The sequence below is a fragment of the Gallus gallus genome, chromosome 2 (genome assembly GCF_016699485.2).
Source record: "Gallus gallus isolate bGalGal1 chromosome 2, bGalGal1.mat.broiler.GRCg7b, whole genome shotgun sequence".
NCBI classification, from domain to species: Eukaryota; Metazoa; Chordata; class Aves; order Galliformes; family Phasianidae; genus Gallus; species Gallus gallus.
Window position 1 is genome coordinate 90463856 of NC_052533.1, and position 25575 is coordinate 90489430.

Consider the following 25575-nt stretch of genomic DNA (forward strand, 5'->3'; position numbering starts at 1 on the left):
CAGCTTCTGTTGCATGCATTAATTAAAGGGCTTTAGTGTAATAATTTTATCTTATTGTTCTAAAGCATACGGTCAACTACTTTCAATTTTTGAAAGTGCTCAGCCCTTCCCTGGGAGCCGTGGCTGTTTGTTCAGTTAAATTCCTCCCGATTAAAGCTCCCTGAATAGTCATTGCCATCATATACCGAGTTCAAGCCTGCTTTCTCTATGCTGTGCTGATAATGGGGTCACTGGGAGATTTCTGAATTATAACTTCTAATCCAAGGTACAGTGCGGTGCTTCAGGGATGCTTCACTGCTCAGCAGTCAAAGTACCATCGGTGCACTTGGGGCAGTGGCTCAGACATTTCTCTTCTGACTTATTTTGCTCGCACGGGAAGAATCACAGCAATTTCAGTTACTTCTTAGCAGGTCCAAATTATTGCATTTTTTAATATGGAAAGGGGTCGGAATACAGGCCCTGCACTGGGTCTGGAAGTAATATTCTTAAGGAAAAACAAAAAACAAAAAAAGCCTGTCCTTTATCACTTTTTTTCCCTGCAAGATACAATTCTGCAGATCTGAAAATGAGGTGTATCAAGGGTTCCAATTTAGCAGCCCGTGGCAGGAGAGGTGTGCCTTCTCCGGGATCTTATCGTGTCACTGGGTTTTAACAAGATGGTTTTAAGACAAAGGCCTTCTTTGTAACTGTCTTGCAAGTTTTATTTAAAAACGTCAATCCTATGGATACTGTGGACTTGGCACCATTTTGCCTCCTCTAACAGTACTTCAAGTTCCCTGGTAGAACAGATGTTCCCTGGAATGAACTCCTTCTGAGGAATTAACTAATTAAGCAGGTCGAGCTTTTGCATTCTTCCAAACCATGTATCCTAAGGCTGTAGTCAGGGCTCTTCTTTGGCAGGGCTTGATAGGTACATAGGTTAAGGCTGGGTGAAGACTGTCTGCCAAGCAGGTGATCCACTGCTGGAGTTCAGCAAGGGAAAGGGGAAGAGCTGCCAATCCAACAGCTTTTCTGTTTTCCTTTTAAACCAATGAGGAGGAGATGTGGTGGAGCTGGCATCCATTTCTGGAAAACTGCTGGTGAGTCTGTTCAGGTACCAGCTCAGCAGCTGAGTAGGCAAAAGTGATCTGTCCTTCCCATCTGTGACAAGCATCAAGTGCTAAACATGAGTTTTGCAGCTAGGCTATGCTGATATTGTCATCAGTTCTGAGATTGGCTTAGAACTGAATAGTAAGATGATAACCATAAATTATCTTTTCTTTTTTTTTTTTTTTTTGGCCAAGCTAGAGAGTGCCACTCCCAGCAATTGGGAGCAACACCTCACAGGAGTTGGGTTCTTGTTCTTTGTCTTATTAATGCCGCAGCTCCCTGTAACAAGCTATTAAGTTGTTAGGGCAGGCTGATCTATCTTTAGACTGTATTGACCCATTATCACCCCCCCAGCCTTCATGTCTTAGAGGGCAGGCTGCACCAAATAAGGGATTTCTTATATCCTCTTAGATGCAGGAAGGAGCATGGTAAAGAGGCAGGTTGGCACACCCACCCTCCACAAAATGCACTAATGAGCTGTTGCTAGCACGGGTCTGGGATTGGGGGAATGGAAAACCTCCTGATTTAAAGAGAGAGAGAGAGAGAGAGACTGCAGAAAACAAAGTCAGCAAGGGTCGAGAAGACTGGCAGAAGAACAGAGACACCCTTCACAACCCCTCTTGCATTATTAAACCTGTCAGCCTATAATTTTGAAGCAAGTTTAACTGAATTTATGCTGATACACGAGGTTTCTCTTAATTTCTGAAGTGAGCAATTTCATGGACGCCACTGAAAATCAGTCTAAGCATCAAATATGTGTATTTTGAAATATTACTTGTAGTAGTTTGATCTTACAGTGTTTAGATCACTGCTTTCCATAGAAAATAATTTCTTGTGATTCAGTAATGTTGTTACACAAAGCATTGCTTTGTTGGTTTTTTTTTTTTCCCCCCAGCCTAGTAACAAGATGACTCAGATAGTAACCTGGATAATTACTTTACATAGAAACAATTTCTATTAAAAAAAATGTTATATATTCTTAACGCTACAGCTTACGTTTGCAACCAATATAGCAGGGCATCGATTTCAAACTGAAATGGGGTATGCATAAAGAAAGGAGTGATGTCAAAAGTACTCTGTAGTCTTAAGCGCTTTCAATTGTTTCTGCTGAGATTTCCAGGGTAAAACTTTACCTCTCTTTGAAGTTCAGCACTAAGCAGCAAGAAAATACGTAGCACAGTGCAAATGCCAGTACAATTCAGCTGTATAAATTTCCTGGTAGCTCAATTTAAATCTGAATTTTACATTTAGGTAGAAGGGGGCTGAATTTTTTAGGCAGGAATTGTTGCCTAAAGGAAGCTTTCCTACTTTATGTAAGTACAAATATTAACCATTGAACGTATAAAGAAGCTAGGGAAAGAAAAAGGAAAGTGTTGTTGAGAGATGTTGAGAGAAGGAGAAAGGCAACAAGCATGCAAAGTGCTATTTGTTTATTGCAAATTTATGGCAAAAAATGGCATTTTTTCATAATGAAAGGGGTTATTTCATTGTATTTATTTATCTAGAGCTTCACTGCAGCTAGATAACTTGTGTGAAAAGAAGGAATAACCAGATTGATCTGAATATCCGGTTGCAGTAAACGAAGACTGGATTTGCTGAGTGTATGGCTGTTCTCACTGCATTCCATCTTCAAAAATGGGCAGTGGACCAATTTGAGATTCTTGTCCTGACCAAGGTAGGAACAAGGCAGGGAACCACAACTGGAATTTATGGTAGAGACTTTTACACAGAGAGCTTAGTCAGACAGAGGACAAATGTAACTTAGCTAGAGCTAAGACATGCTCGTACCTCTGAGTAATAGTACTCCTGTTCTAGAGGATAGATGACTTCCATCTCAGAGTGATTGAGAAACTTTTTCGTGGTCAGCATGGCACTAAAGCATGCAGTAAAACTGAAAACTGTAACTTGGAATGTCTCAGGATGCCTTTAACTGCACAACTGCCCATCTTCGGTGGTTTTTTTTTTTCTTGCGGAACAGAGAACGGAGCACAGCAAATTTGCAGAGATTATAGGTGTGTAACAGGAAGAATATATTCTCAAGATGGTGTGAGGGTGTAGGAGAAAGAGCTCTGAAAGTCACCTTTATGGTTTTGACTAAGGCAAAACAAGCTGTAACAAGCTTTTCTGCTGCCTGGATAATACCAAAAGATAGATAGAGGAAGATTCAAACAGGAAAGGAAAAGGAGAAAAGGATTAGAAGCAGCATATAGAAGTTGTGCTAAGGATTCTTTTCTCATGGGAAACCTGCTTGCAAACACCAAACAGGGTGGAAAGAGATACCTCACAGTGTGGAATTTCTTAATTGTGGACAAAAGAAAACTTTAAAGGCTCTTAAAAAAAAAGAGAGAGAGAGGGAGGAGACGGGGAACTGTAGACGTAGAGCTGGGAAAGCCAGTCTGTCAGTATTTCATGAACAAAAATAAATAATTAAGATGGCCTTGGAAAGTCCCTGGTAAGCTCTCCATTACTGTTATTATACAATAAGTACCTTCTGTTCTTATATTTTCATAAAATATCCTTAAACCACTTATTTTGGCTTTGCTACTATTGCTCTCGGTTCCTGAAGACTCAGGAGGAAAACTGTAGAATTAGGGAAGGGCCCTGAAGTGGAAAACAGATGCCAGTCAAACACCAAGTGCTTGGTGAATGGTTTTAAACTGAGACAGGGGAGGTTTGGGTTAGATGTTAGGAGGAAATTATTCACACAGAGGGTGATGACACACTGGAACAGGTTGCCCAAGGAGGCTGTGGATGCCCCATCCCTGGAGGCATTCAAGGCCAGCCATCACTCCAGAATAGTTCAAAACTGACCTAGTTGCAGATGTTGGCTACCATCTTCGTATACATGTCTTCTTGTACGCATCACTGCTCACTGCTTTACTTTCCTGCTAGTTGATTACAAGTCTGTTACAGTACTTTCTCAATGTGTTAGAACGCTCTGTCAGTTGGCGCTCTGCAGGCAAAAGTTGTGAGGTCTTCATATTTTCTTCTCCCGTGCTTTTGTATTTCCCTGAGTGTCTGCTGGAGAAGTTTAAGCGATACTTCCATGCAGAGAGATCCATGTGGGCTGATTGCTGTACCTCAAGAATGACTGTATGAAAAGAAAGATACAGATTGGCATTACCTCATTCTACTGCTGACTGCGCAAACCGTGGCCTGTTTTGACTGCGATCTTTCTGCATACCAGGAGCGCTGAACTAAAGTCAAAACCTCTGTATCTGAGGGCGTTTTTCTTTTGTCCCTAACACGGAGGATGCTTTTCTACCCTATGTGAACATGGCATTTCCTAGTAAGTAACCTATATTAGCCTGCTGGGGACTATTTATTTCAAGAGAGTGTTATGTAGCATAGTATGTAGGACAGATCATCAAGTTTCTGTACTTTCTGTCTTTGTTTTAACCCTTTCTCCAATTACACCCCTTATCACTGTACCAGACACGGCTGCAAGCCACAAGAAGGCCTTATTTTCTTTGTGTTTGCGGTCACAAACCGTTCACCCAAGCGTGAGTTGCTCATCCTCGTAGCATGTGTTAGAATGTTAGAACGCCATCTTGCAGGTGTGCACAGGAAGCGCCTTCTGCTTGGCTGGAGTATGGAGACATAGAACCATGGGATCACTGGGCTTGGAAAAGGCCACTAAGGCCATCTAGTCCAGCCACCAGCCCACCCCCACCATGCTCACTGCCCACGTCCCTCAGTGCCACATCCACTCGGGTTCTCAGACGCCTGCAGGGACGGTGACCCCACCACCTCCCTGGGCAGCCCTGTGCCACTGCCTCACCGCTCTTTATGAGAAGGAATTTCTCCTAATATCCGTCCCCGGGTCTGGTCGCTCTGAGGCGGCGGGGCTCATCCGCTGGGCGGCAGCGCCACCTGGCGGTAGCGCGGGTGCGGCCATGGCCGCCGCCGCCTCCTTCTGCCTTGCGCTTCGACAGCTGCCTGGTGCCCGCTTGCTGCTGAGGTGTGCGTACAGGAGGTGACTCTGTCAGGCAGAAGTATCAGCACCTTTAATAACAAGGAAAACTCTGAATCTTTCTCTTTTTGTATGTTGTTTGAATATAAAAGGTTTCTCTAACTGTGCTCTTTGGGATGCAGGAACTACTGTAGGGTGATTGTAAGGGGTGAAGTATTGCAGAGAGCAATAAATTCTTAGCACAGCGTTTTAACTTCACCACAGTGCAGTCCACGAGCGCTGTAGTGACTTCATTGCATGTGTCTTAATTGCTGCTCCATTAACTGTGTCACCTCTCTCTCGTGGCTACTTGAGGGCACTGTGGAAGCTGTTTTTTTCTTATGGCTAAAGAGAAAAAAATATATATAATTCAGGTTAATGCATTGTCTGTGCCACATTTGTTAAATCCAGTCCCCTTCAGGTGAATTTTTATTCTGTCGACTGAAGGCGGTTCCAAGGAGAAATGTGGCTGGGGTGGGGAGTGCCTGGTTTGTTCATAGAGCCATAGAATCATTAAGGGTGGAAAAGACCATCTAGTCCTACCATCACCACCGTTCTCACTGACCCGTGTCCATCATGTTCTAACAGGAGGATATGAATAAATAGCAGGTAAGTGATGCAGGTAATCTGAAGAGTTCTTTTTTTTTGATAACTTGACCCTCTTTTTTTTTCTCTCTGCATGCAGAGCCCACAGCTGATACACCCTCGGGCGGTGGGGCTGGGAGGTGGTTTGATGACCTCCGTTCCCCCCATCCCTCCCCCAACATGCTGTTTAAACCCTACTGGAGTTCCGTGAGCAGAGCCGCTGCGTGTTGCTGGGAGAGCAGATGGCCTCCCCAAGGTTCCAAATATCAGTTCCCTGCAAGAGCTGAACGCTGGGGAATAATTAACACTGAAGCTCCTGGGGAGGAGTGGTGTCAGTACTGCTACCGCAAGGATATGCCAGACCCTGGCCCTTGCCTAAGAAATGTCACAGCTTTTTCCTTGTTCTCAGTGGGATGTTCCTACATCCCACCGGTTTCTCAAGACTGAGGGGTAAGAGTTTTGAACTGAGATGGCAGGTGTCTTTCTGTTTAAGGGCACCTCATTTCAGTAGCCGGTCATCTGAATTTTAAAGTCTCTTGATAATCCTCTGGCAGGCGCAGGGATTTTTCGTGTAGCTTTCTGTGGGCTTGCTCACAATATGGAGGCAAAAGGCAGAGGTGAAGTTAACGAGGCCTCTCACCTGAAATGGTGGTTGCAGTCTGCTGTCAGTGTGAATATAGATGCTCTTTGCTACTGAAGCAAGATTACAAGTTGCCTTTAAACACATTTTCCTGCTCTTTTGCAGTGTATATAACGACAAGGACTAGGGAAAGGACAGAAATCTGAAGTACTTTCCAGCCCTTCTGGTTGTGTGCGTGTGCGTCTTAATCCTTTGGAAAAGGAGAAATTCCAAATTAAGCCAGCCCGTGGCAGTGTTTTTCAGCATTTCTTTTGCTTCTGCGTTTGAAGCTGAAGCCGTGGTACTAATTGGAAAAGTTGGGAAGCTTCCTGTGTGCTATGTGCAATAGTTGATCTCAGTTGTTAGCGTCTCAGCATTTTAACGTGATCTTCTATTAAAACGAGTGCGTCTTATAAGTAATCATGACTCACGGGTGCAGAATTACTAGTTCATTGTCTATGAAAACTGTTTTCAGTGCGCTGCGCTGTTACTGCTTCTCCTTTTTCTAATGGATTTGATTCCTCTCCCCTTCTTCCTTTAGCATAAAAACGTTTCTATTATTTGAAAGGTTCAATAAAACACATTTACAGCCAGTTCTCCTTTTTTTTTTTTTCTTTCCAATGCATCTTTGAGACATCCCCCTGCCTCCTGACCTTTCTGATCTACATTATGCACCGTGGGATGATTCTCGTCTGACTTCCTTTCCAAACAGACGGCTTCCTCTTTTTTAAAAAGGGAAGCCTGCGTGGTGGCCATGAATAAATGCTCACATTTCCTACCTCTTCTAAATTACTCCTTAAAAAATTACGGCTTACTGCTCATTTTGCAGATTACAAAGGCTTTTAAGAGCAAGAATTTAAGTTAGGCAAGAACTTCGGTGCTCTGGTGAGCTCTAAAATTTACCTCTCAGTATAAGAGAAAAAGCACCAGAGGAAGAAAAAAAATTAAGACCCCGAAATCCCTTTAAGAGCACAAAACAACCCCAAACAACTGCCTTTTCTGTTCTCTTGTTCCTGGCGGTGGGTTGCGGGATTCTTTGTCTATTAGCTCTTCAGGGGGATTGTGGAAGTTGCCAGTAAATGACTGATGTCTTTAGTGATCTCCGCAAGGCTGTCACAGAGTTGTTTCAAGCCCAGTCTGAAAGGCCATTTACTTTGTTGGAAATGCCTCCCATAGTTATTGTGACCATTTCCTCTGTTTCTACACAAAAGAGCAGGGGAGGATGCTGGATGGAAAGGGAAAGGAAATGTTACTTACCTAGCAATTAACTAACCTGTGAATATCACTGCCGTACAAGGTCAGCTGGAGCAAATGCCACCATTGGTGTGCTGGAGGCTCAGTGGAAGGACTGGCAGGCAGGGCCTTCAGCCTTTTTTCTTGAGGCCTTTCACTGAAATCAGCAGGTTTTGCAGCACACGTACAGCACATTTGGTCATTTGAAGCCAGCACCCAGTGAAGGCCGTTGCCATCACTGAAGTCAGCACATCACTGGTGGCCTCAGCAGTGTGGCTATCACTGCCATTGTGGCTGTGGCCCCATCCTCTGTGGTAACCGTGGTTCCCTTACAGTTCACCTTCAGTCCATCCAGAGCAGGGCTATTCAAATCAACTTCTGGTCCATCAGTAGTTCGGAGCCTGCCTGCCACCAAGCCTCACTTGAGGAAACTTCATCCAATGTTCATCTGTCCTGCCACATCCTTCGTGCTGTGGCACGGAGATGTGAGATACCAGGTCTACGAGAGCTGCTGCACATCAGGCCTAGGCTTTATGTCAGCTTGGTGCTTGCATCCCATGTAACTGGGGTAGTTGAGATCCTGCTGCCTTACCCCTCACTGACCCCCTTGTTTCCCCCAGTGTCATTCTGTCCAGGCAGCATCTCGGGTTTTGGACTTCCTTCTTATTCCAGCCCTATTTTCTTCCATTTTCCTTCCGAAGTCCTTTTCCCTCTGATAGTCTAAAAAAAAAAATAGATTTTCTACCCATATACTATACAACTAGAGCACCTTTGAATACCTGTAATACTTCCACAATTATAATCTAAGTTCACCTTTCAGTGATATGCCACTGCCTTTGACAAGACTGACGCGCAGAGTAGAGATCTTTGGCTGACTTTAAGGCTGTGAGCATAGCAACCAGCCTTGGTGGCATGGCCTTTGGTAGGAGAAACAAGGTAAGTCAGATCGTGCAGACCTCCGTATTTCTGTAGCTGTGCTACCTCTGTTATCACATTGTGTTCATTGGCTGTAGCTGAGGTATTTCGGCAGAAGGCTGGCCTGCAGCACAGCTGTACCCTCTGTTTTTAGACTGAGCGGCTCTAGTAATGGGTTTTATGATGTATGGCAAAAAGCTGCCCATGCTCAACAAATGATAGGAGAAATGAAATATTGGCCGAGGAATGTTAAGCTGTGTGTTGTAGCTGCCAGCCCACAGTCCTGGCCTGGAAAGCCTTTTTCCTTACTACACTTGAAATAAGAAGAACAGGTGGTGGTCAAGAAGACAGTGCGGAGCAGACACTGTGGCATGTCTGACTGTAGGAATGAAAGGGAAAATCTCCAGGAAGATTTACAGCTGTATCGTTCTGTGTTTGGGGTGGCTGTCCAGGCAAGGAAGGCTGCCACTGGCTTAAAAAAGAAAATATAATCATAAATTTGAGTCACGGTTTTCCACCACCTCTTCTAGTAGTTCCGTTGCATCAAAACCATTTGTATTTCTCTTTCTGTGCCTTAAATAATAACAGTGAAAAAGCACCACCCAAATCTAACCCTCTCAAATTTAATTATGTGTCCTGCTGAGTTAATGGTCTTTCCTTTTCCCCCCTTCTACCTGTGCTGCAGTTAACAAGCAGGACCACACACAGCGAAATGCCGAGCGGTGCACTGGAAGTACTGCGCTTAAGTTTTGGACCAATTAATGCAGCATTGCTGTTAAGTCTGGAATTATGACAAAGCTGTGTTACAGTCAAATTGGTATCATCTGGCCTAATCACTTCCTAATTTTGCAAAGCATTCCAAGGGTTTTATATCCCATAATTTTCTTTAAATACTTTATGATCAGCAATATTAAGGCAATGCCAAATTGTACAGTTTTCGTTTTGGCAAGGTGTGCCTACAAGCGTTCTGCACTGGTCCTGTGTAGACAGTGATCTTTCTTTCTCTCTACTCCCCCAAATTTGTAGGTGAGTGCTTGCCATTCTCTCAGCATCCAGAAGGTGAAAGGACTGTGAAGGTACCTGTACTTCTCAAACCCGTGTGGTGCTGTCACTGCTTTGCCTGGGTTGCCTGATGAGCTAGATGATGTTCGAGGTCCCTTCCAACCTAAGCCATTCTATGACTCTCTGTTTTCCTGTGCTTGTGCATTAAGTTTCTTTTAGGAGGAAAAGGCAGTTTTTGGCATGGTGACAGAGGTGTGGAAGCTTCGTGTAAGGTTGACAGTTCACTTTCCTTTGCCTGACGGGTGATTGAGGAGACAGTGCAAGCCTGATGCTCTTGTCTGTGGCTGAGACACGGCTGGGCAGGCCGGTCCCCTGCTTGGGGGCTTGCTGGTGGCACCAGCAGCATGGTGCCAGCCTCCCTGCTGTGCCTCTGACACTGGCGATGGCCGAGGATGGTCAGTGACAGCTGTCTCGGGTCTCTGCTGAGGATGCGAGCAAGATGTGGCATTCCTTGTGAGGAATGCTGAGGCAAAAGGGTTAGTGAGTGAGCACTAGCTCTGCCATCGTCCAAAATTCCTCTGTACCATGTATCTAATGACTTACCGAAATCTCAGTGAGGAGGTGTTCAGTGACACTATAAACACTGAAAATGTGGTGTTTGTCAGTGGCACGCTGCCAGCAGCTGCCGTTTTGCTCGCATGTGCACTTGTACTTTGTTCTGTGTTCTACTGCAGGTGCTTCTCTCCCTCACTCTGAGATAACAACAACAACAAAGTCTGTGTTGAATCTGCTCAGGCTGATACCTGGGAGACACGTCCCAGAAGAGAGCTTGAATTTAGGCATCAGCATGAGCTTGCCAGCACCTCTGTGAAGCTGAGGGTGATAGGCAGAGTGGAGTCATTTGCACATGGGGCTGCACTTGCAGTCAGTTGGCCTTTGAAAGGTGTGTAGCATCAGTACCCTAGACAACAAAGCCAAATATTCTTTGAGGAAAAATACAAGTAGCTAGAAAGAAAAAGTTCACTGTGAACTTTCATGCTGGAGTTTTTTTTATCAACACGAGCTTCAGCCAGACTTTGGACGTGATGCCCTTCCCCTCTTAATTCCTCTGTTACTTTGTTAGTACATATTCTCAGATGATAGTGCTTGAAATTCCAGTAAACCTGCAGGCATTTGCAGCTGGGGCTGTGTGGGTGGAGGGTGGGTTCAGGCCCCTTTAAAAGAAAGAAAGGAAAGAAAGGAAGAAAGAAAGAAAGAAAGAAAAGAAAGAAAGAAAGAAAGAAAGAAAGAAAGAAGGAAAGAAAGAAGGAAAGAAAGAAGGAAAGAAAGAAGGAAAGAAAGAAAGGAAGAAAGGAAGAAAGAAAGGAAGGAAGAAAGGAAAAAGATCCTTGAAGTGTGACATAACTCTAAAGCATTTCTGCTGTGCAAAGGAATTTGTAATTTTACTGAGCAAGGGAATACCTTGTAGAAGAGGTCCTTTGTGTGCTTTACCGTAACTGTTCTCAGACTCAGATTTCACTCACATTAAAAGGTTAAGTTTCAAATTTAATCAACTAAAATTTTCATATTTTTTTTTCTGATCAGCTCAGTGACCTTTCGCATTCTTTCCAAAATGCAAAACTACTGCAGCCAATGGCTCTGATAATAATAATCTGAAATAATAATAATAAAAAAAAACCCGAAACAACAACCCACAACACGTGCAGTCCAGCACTGAACAAACTTTATTGAATCAGACTGATGGTTCCCTATTCATGTTTTCTGCTGCCCAGATTGTAAGAGCTCAGTGGGTTTTGTTTCCACAAGCAGCAGGTGTCCTCCCAGACAATGTAGGAGAGATTAGTCAGATGGAGAATCGGGCTGTTGGGAGCGCTGGACTGGGCTGTCATTTTTCTCATTCATCTCATGGACTGTCTGCAGTTGTGCCGTGAGGAAGTGAGCGATATGATGGGACGGTTGGCTGTTTGCACGCTGGGGATGTGATTTCTGATGAACCAGGGCAGCATGAGAATGTAGGTGTTGAACAGTAAGGAGAAACGGTAACTTGTGTGCGAAGTTAGAAGATGCAGAGTGTAGAATTGATAGAATAAAACAAATGGGCCCTTGGTAGAAAGCCATAACTTGTTGTTTCAGGAACAGAAAGAAAGAGGGAGGCCTGAAACAAAGGTGCAAGAAAAATAACTAAAGAACAATATCGTTACTGTAAATGTTGACGTGTAGGGATCCAGGCATTAGTCATCTAATCATCATAGGAACCATAATAGTGCTGTCTGAGGGAAAAAAAAGAGTGGAAAGAAATGCAATTTTGCTGCTGTAAGGTTCCTAAAATACTTAAAATTTGCCTTGCTCAGATAATAATTTCCCTTCCCTAGGCCCACTCCCTAAAACCAGCGATACAAAACTCCAGTTCTTCCCTGTTCTTGTGAGATGGTGCTTTTTTGTCTTCCACATCCACTCCCAGTTTGGTAGAAATGTGACAATGCCCATCGTACATCCTTGTCTTGAAAGACGTGAGATTAAAAAAAGTAATTGGGAATCATTTTAGGAACTCTAAGGTTTATAAAAGGAGAATGGAGATCATGAACAAAGCTAAACCAAAGGGCAGCTAGTCCGATCGGTCTGCTAAGAATGGTGTGTCGGTGTCAAGAGAATTCAAGCATTCCCATTGCCTCTGGAGTCATTTGCTAAGGATGACAATATAGCGCTGTTACGAATACACAGCAAATAGCTAAGAAGGGAAAAGCTAAGACCCCAATGTGTAGTCAAGGAAAAAAAAAAAAAGCTGATGATAACAATAAGGAAAAGCACTGTGGTATAAAACAGAAACTTCTTGTTCGTGACCAGATGACAGGGAAAAAAGCAGGATGTCTTGAAGCATCTTGGACTTGTTTCTATGCACGGCTGACCTCTGGCTTTCCCTCCAGCATAGCTGCAGTGAAGTCATTGTGGGGCGGGGAGAATTAGGAGACCGATAAACCCTCTGTGTTGGGCAGCATCTCAATCTCAAGAGGTGTATTCGGTTTGCTCTGTTAAAAACCTCTAACTTCAGCCAAAAACACCCTTGTTCTAAAATTAGTTCAAGAGGAAGCAGGGTTATTAGTTGGTCGTGTGCTTTTTATCCTTTGGTATTACCCTCTTATCTGCTAGCATGCCCTGTCATGCAGTATTGACTATTCCAGTCTAATCGTGTTCATCTGTTTTTGTGAATTATTGAGAAGCTGTTGCAGCTGCATCTAAAAATATCCAACAACATATAGAGCAAGGTGAGCTCTTCAGATGAGACTCTGGCTGTAGCAAAACAAGGTAACTTTTTCTTCCTGGTATCTCAGTGCAGCGAGCAACCTTGTGCTGTAAGGAAACCTAAGAGTGTGTACTGGAGTTGTCTCTCACTTCGCATCCGCTTTAGCACCATGTTGAGGTTGTGCTGTGTAATGCAGCTGGGGCAGAAAACAGGTAGTGTAGGGGATAAGAACCTTGGGACAGGGCATTGTCACTGGGAAGCAAATCACACTTAACAAAACAGGTAATGGGTCTCTTCGAACAGCGTGAGCTGTTCCCAGAGGATCAGCACGCTGCTAAGCAGGAGCAGGGCTCCTGGGTGAATTCCCCTGGGGTCCTTCTCTTGGCTAGCCCTGTAGGGATGTAGTTTGAAAAGGCTGTTTTTGGCGTGTGTGCACAACGCAGCCCTACTGTGTGGATATTAGCTTAGGAGGGGATTTGGTTTGCTGTGTGAGTAGAGCAAAGGGAAGAACTAAGTTGTGCTTTCTGTCTCCCTATGAAAATGATTGATTTTTGTCCTACATAAGCAGTGTTTCATCTAAGTTTCACATTCCGTGTGGTGTTCCAACTCTTCCCTTGACATTTACTCTACAAATACACACAACGGGGAGGTTATTTTTCTAGTCATTGGAAGTTTTCCTATTTGCAATTATATCTTATTGTTGTGATACACTCCAGTGCTCAGGATGACATAATTCTCTTTGGGAACCTGGTGCTCCTCAAGAGCCTGCAGGCGCTGGCCTGTCACCTTGCTGTGTTCCACCGGTGAGGTTAGGGACATCTAACTCTTCATCTTTATTTCATAGTTGGTTACTTTCCTGTCACAGTTCTTTGAAACTCCTCCAAACTTGTTCATATTTGCAGGTCTGCACATATATTCTGAGAGTGCGGTGTGTTTTTGATGGGCCTTCCTTTCTTGGGATGAAATGCCACAATTTTGTACTGCATACCTGCTTTGTGCCTCTTCCCCTTGCCATGGACTGTACTTAATGCAGGCTCTTCCGTCCTGCCCGTGACTACGGTGTATATATTGTGTTTAATGCTTGCCTAACGATGCAGCTGGTACTGCCATTATGTAAATGTCCTTTTTAGAGGAGTAGTTTTAGTTTTATAGCATGCTTTTGTTTGTGAAAGTTATGCAGAAGAACCTCACCTAGTACACTCCTATTTAGTTTGTTGTCTACTGTAACATCTGTTATTTTCAGCATTGCTCCATCCCAGATTTCGCCCTCCCGCTGCATGGGGTTTTTTGGATCGCTTCCCTTCACTTGTCTTAGCCTGCTTTCTTTCAGAATGAATCTCATTCGATTATTTTCGGACTGCATTTCTATTCTCTCCAAGTCCCTGTGCGTTACTTCCTTGTCCCCATTATTTCTGCTGTTCCTCCAAATGTGGTATTTCCTGGAAACTTCAGTTAGCATGCTGCCTAGAGTCTCTTCTGGATCATTAAGGAAAACATCGAGTGAAATAGGACCTAGTACAGACCTTTGCAATATTGCACCTTTTTTCCTTTGCTTTTATCAGAATTTATTTTCAGTTTCCAAATCAAGTCGTAGCATTCATATCAAAGTGCAAATCACTATCAAATGTTTACTGAAAATCAAACACATCACATCTGCTCTTTTCCCTCAACCCTTTGTGTTGCAGTGCTAGCCAGAAAAGGGGCCAATTTCTAGATAGTTCTGCTATTCTGAATAGATTCTGAATAGAAATCACGGCTTCATTGTCCTCCGGCTTGTAGCCTGGTTTACTTTATAGGAAGCCTTATGAATTAAAACAGCTGTGTAGCCCGTTCAGAATTCTGGTTCTGAGGAGGTCGGAGCTGGGAGGAAATAAGTGGAGTCGGTGCTTGTGAGAAGGAAGAGGAGAGAAGGGGGTTGTGTGGGGAGGAATTGGATTCTCTTTTGTCTGCCTGTGTAAGATAGGTAGCTAAGGAGTAGAAGTCAGATAAATGTTTCTGAAGTGGTTGAATCCCCAGGTGTTCTTGTATTTCTGGACCTGTGCTTCCCATATAGCATTTTAAGCTATTCTACTTTGTCCTGCTGTGGTCTGTTTTACCTTAAGCTACATCCAAAAAAAAAAAATCCTAAAGAGATGCTTTAACATCTAATTTAAGAACACCAATACCTGAAGCTCTGCCCAAACCGAAGGCATGAGATGGCATCAGCAGCCACCTCCTTTCCAAGCACTTGGCAGAATTCCTCTGCTGCAAGTGTTGGGCAGCTGTCTGCAGCACACAAAACCTGTAATGCTTTAGGGCTGTGGTAAAAGGACCTTTGTCACTCTCAAGTGCAAGAGATAAACTGCTGTTTTGGGTAATAAGCAAAGGAATTAAGACAAAAATAAGAAGATGACAGAGACTGAAGGGAAGAAAGTGAGAAGAGTGCTTAGCCATGAAGTCTTTCAATGGGGAACATGAGTTATAGTCCCTGGAGATTGTGCAAAAGGCATCCCATTCATGACTTTTTGCTTTGACCTGGCCATAATAAAATCTCGAAAGTTTCTGGTGACAGTAATGCCTGCACTGCACTGGTTAGAGCAATATTTTATACCAGTGATTTAAAAGGATTGTTAGTACCCCTTTTCAGCTGGGGCAAGCGGCTGGGAGCGGGCAGAAATAAATTTCATCTGTTTTTCTAAAAAGGTTGTGATGCTATTACTGGGCCACGTGCTGTCTCCCCTTCCTTCTGCCTGTATCCCCTCTTCCCCCAGCTCTTGCTGCCTGCTGCACCCAGCCCGTGCTTCCCAACACGCCGTGGGGACGGGGCAGCCCTGGCCCTGCTGTGGCTGTCGGGTCCCTGGGGCAGGTGGGAGGGCATCCATAGAGACTTAGGCTATGTGTGTGCAGATCACGGGGGAGAGAGGTAGCAGTGTATTTGTTTCGTGCTGATTTTAGATTTTAATTTTTTTTTTCTGCCATTTTATTGCTAGAAGCTAAAATTGTCATTAATTGCTTGAGCAATTAATACAAATACTGCTATTGAGGCTCCTCATCTCATCTTTAAAATTATTTCTGGTATGTTTAGTACTGTTTGTGCGAGCCGTGAGAGGAACTGAATGTACCGAGATGCTACTGCGAGGTGATAGAAGCTTTCTTTTATGGCTCTGGGCAGCCTGGTCTGGTGGTTGGCGACCCTGCACGTAGCAGGGGGGTTGAAACTAGATGATCATTGTGGTCCTTTTCAGCCCAGGCCATTCTATGATTCTGTGATTTCCATGCGTTGCACTGTCACTGTCTGACTTCAGCATTGTGGGAGTGCCCAGATTTACCTCATCTGCACCACCATGCGTTTTCATATTCTGTGCTACATTTCCCACCTGGAAAAACCCTTTTTCTTGTCAGCTGCACTAACCTGGGAAGGCCAATAAGGGCCGTAGCCATCTCACAGGCTTTCTACACAACTGTTAGGGCTCACAGATCTGTGATCTGTCCATCTGTATCCTCCCCTCTCCTCGAGCATAGATGTAGACCTTGCTATACCTCAGCGTCAGGCCGCCTCAGTCAGTTTGGCTGAAACATCACAGTATGTGGGTTTGGACAAAGTCAGGAGGCACAGAGGAGCACCAGAGATAGGCAGAGCTCCCCACAGCTGCTGGCCTCTGTGGCCGTGCTCCTTCATCGCAGCCGAGTTGACCAAAATGATGGGATAACGGCTGTGAGGATGGAGGAGTCACTGACGCTCCTCAGCCCTGGCAGCAGATTTGGGGTGCTCCACGCCTCCCCATGTCTCTGTGCTGGGCTGAGCTTAGCCTGGAGGCCGGTTCAGCCCCCGCTGAATGCTGTCGCGATTGAATGATTTGGTTTTGCTTTCCTTCATTATTTACTGCGCTGATCAAAGGACCCACTCCTTGCGATCGTAAAGGGAAGCCTTAAAATCTTATTTAAGAGCGCAAATATTTTGGGCTTTGACAGATGTGCTTTGAAAGTAACGCAGATGTGCAGTGTCAGATTTCACTGCTGCATGCAGTATCTTTGTTTCAAACTGTAAACTTAGCCAGTAGTGCCAGGCATGTGCTTTCCCAAAGCCCTGCCCCTGCAACACAGGAAAAACAAGTTTGGGGGGGGGTTATGGGTTTTTTTTTCCTGCCTTTATCCCCTTGGAGAGTCTAAAAGGAAAGTGATCTTAGCAGAGTGAGCGCTCAGCCCTGCAGGACTGGAAATCTTATGGGTTATATTTAACCTGATTACTTAGTTCTTTACTATGAGAGTGGCGAGGCGCTAGATCAGGCTGCCCAGAGAGGTTGTGGATGCCCCGTCCCTGGAGGTGTTCAAGGCCAGGTTGGATGGGGTTCTGGGCAGCCTGGTCTACTATTAGATATGGAGGTTGGTGGCCCTGCCTGTGGCAGGGGGTGTTGGAGCTTCATGATCCTTGAGGTCCCTTCCAACCCGGGCCATTCTCTGATTTTTAGGGTGTTGTGTTTTTTTTTTTTGTTTTTTTTTTCCCCTTGAATTGAAGATGAGGTTAAATAGACTTTATTTGAAGTGAAACTCCAACTCCAGGAGACATACTTCTTCCTTTGTGCCATTTAAAAGAATGCCAGTGGCACTGCGTTCTACTAAGGAACAGCACTTGATTCTCTGAAGCGCTTTTATGAGTTGAGGATATGCAGCTACAGAGCAGTTCACTCCTTTCCCATTCTCACCACTCCTCTGGATATGATGATCTCTTTGGACTGGTGGCATTTTAGATGGTGCACAGTCTCCTTACACTTGCCTGGCAGTGGCTCATTAACTGCATGTTAATTGGAACTGAAAGTTTGTCAGCTGATTCAGTTCAGTTACGTGTTAAATGGTTTCAGTGAAGTAAGCATTACTGCTGTGATGAAAATCTCCCTGGAATTGATTTGTGAACTGATTTGGAGGGATTCAACGACTTTATCAGCAGCTCTGAGAGATAAGCATTGTGAGAGTGGGTGGAGGTAGCTGCGCTCTGAGCAAACAAATCATACTCTTCTGCTTCCCTCTAAACTGCTTTAATTACTGCCCAGTATGTTCCCTTTCCAGGACATTGTGTTAGATAAATTTGCTCTGGTTTGCTGAGAAGCAAAGGAGAAACTGAGAAGTACTGAAAGTCTGGCTTGAATTCTGTAATCTCAGTGGCTGAGAATGAATGAATTCCTTATCTCTCAGTACGTTGAGCTGTCATAAAATTTACCTAAAGCTTGACTCAAAACATAAATGTATGTTAAAATAAAAACGTGTCTGCTTTAAACTAACGGACAGAAAACCCAAAGTTTACGTTCTCCATGACTCATCTTTTATGTTGGGCCACTGCTAAAGTCTCTCTTAAGTGAGCAATTTATTCTGTACTCTGTATCTGCTTATATTCTTGGTTTCAGTGTGGAGCCAATTTTTATTGCTGAGTTATAAACCCTTTGAAAATAGGGGCTTGCAATGGAAATGCTGACAGACCTTTAACTAGGTCAGTCTTATCTGGCTCCATTATCTTTGCTTTTGTTAAAGCATTAAATGGCTGCATATTTGTTTATCTTTCTTAGTCACAGAATTCTAACGTGGGTATATTATTGAATTGTTTTTTCTTCAAAATGTCCAGCATTAGAGAGTTTATCCAGACTTCACAGTGATTGTTAAAAGGAGACTGAACAGTTGTGTCTTAGCTCAGTTTTCTTGCTTATACAGTACATTTAGTTTGTAGTATGTCATTGCAATACTAATTCCAGAGTTGTTTTTTTATCCTTCTATCTTACTTCATTCTTGATTTTTGCTTTGTCTGTTGTACTCTTTTTTTCCATTAAGTGACAATTATGCTTTTTGTTTGTCCCATTCAGATGAAAAGCCATACCACTGCAGTTTTTCTGAAGAGGAAACCCCTATGGTAACATCTCAGGTGGAGGAAATTACGAAGCTGGGAAGCCACAGCGCCAGAGAAAATGAGGCCAGTGATTCTAAACCAGAGATTCCAGCATTGGTGCCCACAGTGGAGAGCGTCATCAAGGAGCCCTTTTCGAAATACCAGGATCTGAAAGGTTCTGCAGATTTAAAGATGCCAGCATTTCACCACAGCCAAGGGCTTCCTTGCTCCAGTCACTTTGCTGGCTTTGCTTCAGGTGTGGGCCAGACATCTTCAAACATGGTCGTGGACTTGAAAACATCACTTGAAATGCAAGCTAGTCACTCTAGAGAAAATATACTAGACTTACACAGGGAGCATCCTCTGATAGAAAAAGGTGCTGAAGCTGAAGAGGCAGCTCCACTTGATTTGAGTGAAAAATCAACAAGGGATAATTCATGCAATAAAAATTTGAATATATCCTTGCAGGCTGCTTTAATTATCTACCCATGTCCTTTCTGCAGTCATAAGACCTACTACCCTGAGGTCCTGTGGATGCACAAAAGAATTTTGCACAAAATCAGCTGTAACTCAATGGTACCCCCATGGGTTCAACAGAATGGGTTCAAGAGTATTAAAAACAACCTGGTTTTCCTGGCAAGGAGTGGGCGTACCGGCCCCCCTCCTGTTCTTGGTGGTAAGGAATGCCAGCCTTTGCCCGTTGCCAGATTTACACGTACTCAAGTGCCAAGTGCATTACCAGGGTCCAAAAGCAATTCTCTTCCTGTTGGGATGACTGCTAAGTCTGGGAGTGTGCATCAATCAAAGGACAGTCATGCATTTGGCCACTGTGGTCCTCGCTTATCAGGTCTGGATGGGTACAGACAGCCCAAAGTAAACCATTCACAGGAGCAATACAGCACAGCAGCACAGCAGCCTCAGCTGAAAAATAAATATGAAGCAAATTCCAAACTTATGCAAATGGGAGCCTATGGTGGAAGTGTAACGCCTACTCAGACAGTCATATCCAGGCCTAGCACGCAGCCTACCAACAGTAAACAAGTGGAAAAATACGTGGTTCCCCAGGGAAGTACTGGTTTTGTCCCTTCAGGTAAGCACTGTGCTTCTGATTCCATGAAGGCCAAATACAACCCACCGCCGCAGTATCATCCCCTTTGCAAAAGCGAGCAGTACACTAAACATGAAGAGCCACTGGTGCCTCAGAGGGAGTCTCACATAAAGGCTGGGAATGAGATGAGGACATTGGCAAACTGCACAGCTGTGACACGAGCAAGTCCACTGATGCAGCCCCAGCCTGGTGCAGCAGGAGTCTCCTCGGTTTTACACTCCAGCAAACAGGATCTGGGATCAGATGGGCACGAGAAACGTTTGGACATTTTAAATATCTTTAAAACATACATTCCAAAGGACCTTGCTTCGTTGTACCAAACCTGCGGTGCCAACAGCCCAGTCCTGGATCACGCAGGTAAGATTTCACAAGCCTTTGAAGAGCTGGGGACGTGGCTTGCTTGCTCTTTCTTCAGTCTAAGCCACAACACGTTGTTGAATGGTTTCCTCCTCTCCTTTTAGCTGTTGGGATTATAAATTCAGTGTTCTATCGTTTCTGGATAGGCTTGAATAGATTTGTTTACTGATCTCTAACATTGTAGCATCCCCCCTTGTGCACTGCGTGACATTTCTGTCACGGGTTAAATGTATTTGGTTCCACCTGGAGTGTTACTGTTCCTTTGTCCCCTTGCTTCAAGCAGGCTAGAGTTACACAGATGTGCTGTCACACTATGATTCTAGTGATATGCTGGTGCTGGCAAACATCATAATCTTTTTGCTTCGGGCAAAATAAACATCCTCTGGGGCTTATCTGTGATGTTTTTTTGGAGGTTTTGTTCAATTTTGTCTGCAAACAAGTCTTCCAACAACAGAAAGAGATAATCACTTGTCAGTGTCCTTTGTCTTTCTTGACAGAAGTCTTACGATCTTCCTTGTCCCTATCAAAGACTGCTATGGTATTTTTCAAACGATTCTTTTGATCTGTTTGTATGTTCATAATTAAAAAGAGGTGGAGCTGAATACGTTACCTGCTAATTCACATAAGCAGGAAAGACTGCTGTGCAAGTAACCAGTTTAAAGTTCAGGGAATAAAAAAGTAAATACCACAGCTCTCCTTCTGTCTCTTGCCAGTCAACTGCCATGTAAAAACAAACCAAAACAATATATATATATATATATATATATAGTGAAAAAGAAACCTGTGCATTTGCATTTGAAACCATATACTTCTGACTATCTGCCAAAGTTAGTTTGCCTCGCTGGGAACTTAAAGTCACGGTGATTTATTACTATTGGGATGGGCATGTGGGATTGGAGAGCGGTCACTAGAGACCCAGCTTTTGCCATTTTAAGGCTGTCCAGGTTTCTTAAGCTTTTCTTCTCTTACTAGAAGCTGTGCAAGAACTGACTTCCACATACAGAAAGCACTTGTTTCACATGTTTATTCCTACAACTGGTAGTGCCTAGTATCTTTGCATGACATGATGCTCACTGTTTCGTCAAAGGAGTATGAGCTTGTGAGCCCATTTTATGGTAAGGGCTAAAATATGGGGCGTTGAAAAGCTGGTAGTCTAGGGTCAGTTGTGGCCTAGTTCCCAGAAACTGGAAGCCGTGAGGCAGGGAAGGACCCATAATGTTCGGTCAGGTCTTTGTGAAAGCCTTTTGGGGATGACAGGGATGCCAAATAGCGCATGAGGTGTACCTTTCAGCCACTGTGTTGTTGGTTTTACTCGATCAGATGAAAAGCAATGCTGCGTAAGAGTTGACTGTTATTTATTACTACTGAGTAAATCATTTAGCGGGCACTTAGAGGCTGTGTAATTATTGTAACGAACATCAAGATCATGGTTTTTGTTAAGGAAAAGAGGAGAAGGGTTTTATCAGTTTCTACAAATGCAGGGCCAGTGTTCATGTACAAATCTTAGCTGAGTCCCCTTTTGGCATCACAGTGGCTGGGAATGTTGTCCAAACTTTCTTCTTGCTCTGAGTACCGGTTAATTGTTCCACCAACACCTTGAGATACCTTAGTGTGGGTCAGCTTGCTGATGTTATCTAAGACTACATCCTGTCAACCTGCTCAGAGAAATCTTATTGATCCAGAGAGCTCCCAGCCTTGTTAAGAGAGGTGGGGAGAAACAATAAAAGACATGAACTGAAGCTGACTTGAGCGAATGCAAGCACCAGAAAACCCATGAGGAGCACTGGAGCACAGTAAAAATAGGAGCAAGGTTTCCAAGGAGGTCTCCGTTTACCTGCTTTTAAAGAGAGAGATTTTATTACATTTATTTTATGTTTTTGCTGGGCACTGATTTCCAAAGACACTTAAACTGGAAGTAATTTAGCGCCTATCTCTGCTTTGAAATTTCTTCTCTCATTCCAAGGGTTTTCAGCAGTCAAGTTTTCTCAGCTACAAAACACTGGTTTTCAACCTGGTTGTCACCATTAGCTATGCATTTTCACCAGCGATGAACAAGAGGCTGCGTGCTGCACTTGTAAACATCTGCTCCAGCACAGGTGACCCACTATTGCTGTCACCACTGCTGAAAAGCACCACCCTCTGCCTCACTGTGCTCATACCCACTGTTTGGTCTCTATAAAATGTTCAGCAAACATCACTGAATGTCAGTGGGTACCATTTTTTCTGCTTGGACGAATTCAGTTTCACACCTTTGCTCCGTCTGCACTTCCATGTCAGACGCCATTGTGTCAGAGTGCCCCTCTGCTGCCATCTGCCACAGCATGTAATGGGATGTTGGTGGGAAGGTTCAACCTCTACTGCCATACCACCAACGTCCACCTCTGATGTCGTGGGCCAACATAATAAAATAGGAGGCATTACTTTCAGAGCAGCACTCCTAAAAAGCTGTTGCAGGCAAAAGGAACAAGAGGCTCCCAGCTGCAAATAGAGGAGGCTAAACGAACCTTGTCTGAACTAATATGTAGTCCTAGGCTGAGCCCTTTGAGTCTCTGTCAGTAGGCAGCATACAATTAAATCTTCATATGGCAATGTGAATATGGCAATTGTGACATAAGGGACAATGAAAAATCCTACTTAGATACACTGTTTGTCACATGTTTTTTTTTCCTGTTTGAATGTTCCTGATAGATTTCACTTGGGTGTTGGGCATTAGTATGTCCTCATCTTGGAACATACTGGAATATTTTAGTGTGTGGTTGTGCAGGGTTTAACTTCCTCTGTGGAGCCTTGGTTTATTTCTGGGACCCTTCCTTTTACATTTGTGTTTATTCCAACATGTCCTTGGAAAATTGTGTGTTCTGTAGTGATGCAGCTGCAGTCGCAAAGCTTCTGTGCTTGGAATAGATTTGTTTAGTGCCGCCCAGACTTCCTGAACACTCATAGAGAAAATCTTATTGTTACACATAACAGCAGTTATTTATTTTGCTCACAGCATTTGCATCAATTGTGGTCCTTTGGAAAGGAGGGGTTATGGCAGCAGGTGTGCTCTTTCCTTGGGGCTCCTCCGAGGGCAGCTTTGAGAGCTGTTCTCACAGGAGCTCCCATTCACATGGTCACCCTCGGCTACCTGAATTTGCTGATACCTGCAGCCATCCAGCATCTTTTGTTCACGTGGAGGGAGTGTGTCCTGCGTGGTGACTCGTGGGACTATTACTTGCAGCAGTGATGCCCAGAGCACAAAGCTCTGGGGTATCAAAAGCCTTATGGTGTCCTTAGGATATATAAGAATGGCAATCGTACCTCGAAGCTATCTCCCTTTTTCCTCCTGTGTTTTAAGATAACTGCCACTAAGTAACTGCCAGGGAGGGGTTTGATAAAAGGGCTAATCCATTCACCTCTGCATTTGGATGCTTTGGCTTACAACAGCAATTCTCAGCCTTCGCTCCTAAAAACATGAGATGGGAAGTGTGCTTCCATGAATACTGCTGGGGCAACTTTTGGGCTGCTTCAGAGCCTGTTACTAATGCATCATCTGCCTTGGTTCTGGGGTGGGGAGCTGTGGTCACCACAGTACACGTGCTGTGTGTGTGTGGATAGAGGAGGAAATAAGCCTCACTGTTTCTGAATACGACTGGGTTACCGTGGTAGTTGCTTATATTATTGGAAACAAGAAGACAGGACAGATTTTGCTGTACTTGATAGCATAAAAAAAACATTTTCTGCTTCAGTGTGTGTGGTAATACAAAAAGAGGTTGGAGAGGAGCATATTTGTCTTTCACTAGAACAGGTTGTCCAGGGAGCTGGTAGATGCTCCATCCCTGGAGACACTCAAGGTCAGGCTGGACAGGGCTCAGAGCACCCTGATGTAGCTGTAGGTGTCCCTGTACATTGCAAGGGAGTTGGACCACGTGACCTTTAATGGTCCCTTCCAACTCAAATGATCCTGTGATTCAGAAAGCCACCTGAGAAACCCAAGTCTCCTGGGCTTCAGGGAGCCATTGTGTTTGCGTGTGTGAGACAGAGGTCTGGATTTGTCCCTAAGTCACAAGCTGATTTTTGACTTCCAGGAACTTTTTGGAGACGTATCCGTTCAGTTACATTACATAGACTGTACTGCCATCTACAGGAGGTGCTATTATAGTAGTAGAAAACAGCCATAGGATTTTTGGTTTGGTTTGGTCTGTTTTGTTTTGTTTTGTTTTTCTTTCCTTGGCCAGGACAGTTTCTTCATAACCTGTGTTATGGTAAAAGCCATCATAGAGGATGCTTGTGTTGTACAAGCACAGTTAGCGGCAGCCCATCTCCTTTTGCATTCACTTTGAGGTACAGCTGTCTGTATTTTGGATGGGCCCTCTGGCATCCTGCAGTTGATTTCGGTATTTGTTTGTTGGTTTCTTTCCTTCACCGGCACTGTTTTTGTTCACAGTTTCACTCATTTAAAATGCTGTAACAGGAGAGGGGGGGACGCAAAGCAAAACAAACAAAAAGCTCAAACTTCATTTCTGCTGACAACCCCTGAGAATGTCTTTAAAAGCCAAAGTATTCCAGTGGCAAATGAAAACATCAACTCTTTCCTTCTGAGGAGGGCGCTTTACCAAAATAGAAAAGATGATGTTCAGCCATTCTTTTTTCTTTTTTTTTTTTTATAAGAAAGCCCAATAAAAGTCAAATGTGTCTTTTTTGATCAGCAGCAAAAAGACAAAGACCAGCCCTTTAAGTCAGATACTGTAAACTGACCTTTGGAGAAAAAGGAGAGGTTTGAGCGGTTTTCCACAAATGCTAATGGCCTAGAAAACATGTTTACCCAGGGCCGGAGGAAGGCTGCTGTGCCCGACTAGCTCAAAATGTCCGGAATGACACTTTCATTCACAGATGTCTTTCGTCTGTGCCTCCGAGCTCCGGGGTCAAAGCAGCACCGGCAGGCAGGTAGGCAGGGGCTAAAGGTTTGATCAGTTTGTGATGGCTCCACTCACTCTGCATTTGTCTCTGAGGTATTGCCGCCCGGGGGGGACAGTCGGGCTCTGGTCCTACTCACTTCCTATTATCCATGTGACTTGTCTCCACCACGCTGGAGTCACTTTGATTTGCCTGATGTACTGCTTGACAAAGCTGGGTGATAGCTGAAAAGTGGATCCAGCTGCTCTGAAAAGCGCACACCTGACATGCCAGTCCTGGTGCGGGCACATCATGGGGAGCATTTTTTAATTCAATGTAATTTATGCATTCTTGCAGTCCTGTGTGTGCCTGGCCTGTCAGCCGGTGCCTAGATGAAGGCTGACAGTTGTCATCCAGGGCCTGAAGGTAGTCTCACATAATGACACATTAGACATACTAATGATGTTTTCTTCTGGCATAATGTTTTCTTCTCAACTTTCCTCTCTCCTCTCCCCCCGCCCCCTCCCTGTCTCCCTCCCTCCCCTCCTCCCTATCAACTACAGGGATGCTTAGGACACAAACACGCCAAGGAGACTGCGTCTGCAGGGAATGTGGAAAATGCTTTAACCAACCCAGTCACCTCAGAACTCACCAGAGGTCCCACACAGGTACATTTTCACACTTGCTCTTGCTTTTTCCCTTTCTCGCTCTCCTTCTTTCAGATTTAGCTGACAAAACGCCAAGAATT

At 44.2% G+C, this 25575-nt stretch overlaps 1 protein-coding gene across 2 annotated transcripts in view; it reads left to right on the top strand.

Annotated features, from left to right (window-relative positions):
• Window positions 1–25575, top strand: part of ZNF516 (zinc finger protein 516) — a 128382-nt gene that overhangs the window by 66300 nt on the left and 36507 nt on the right. For both annotated transcript variants that reach the window (XM_025147787.3, XM_015282416.4), the window contains exons 3-4: window positions 18465–19952; window positions 25391–25495. In XM_025147787.3, the coding sequence (XP_025003555.2) occupies window positions 18465–19952; window positions 25391–25495 (1593 nt within the window). The remainder of the gene's footprint in view (window positions 1–18464; window positions 19953–25390; window positions 25496–25575) is intronic.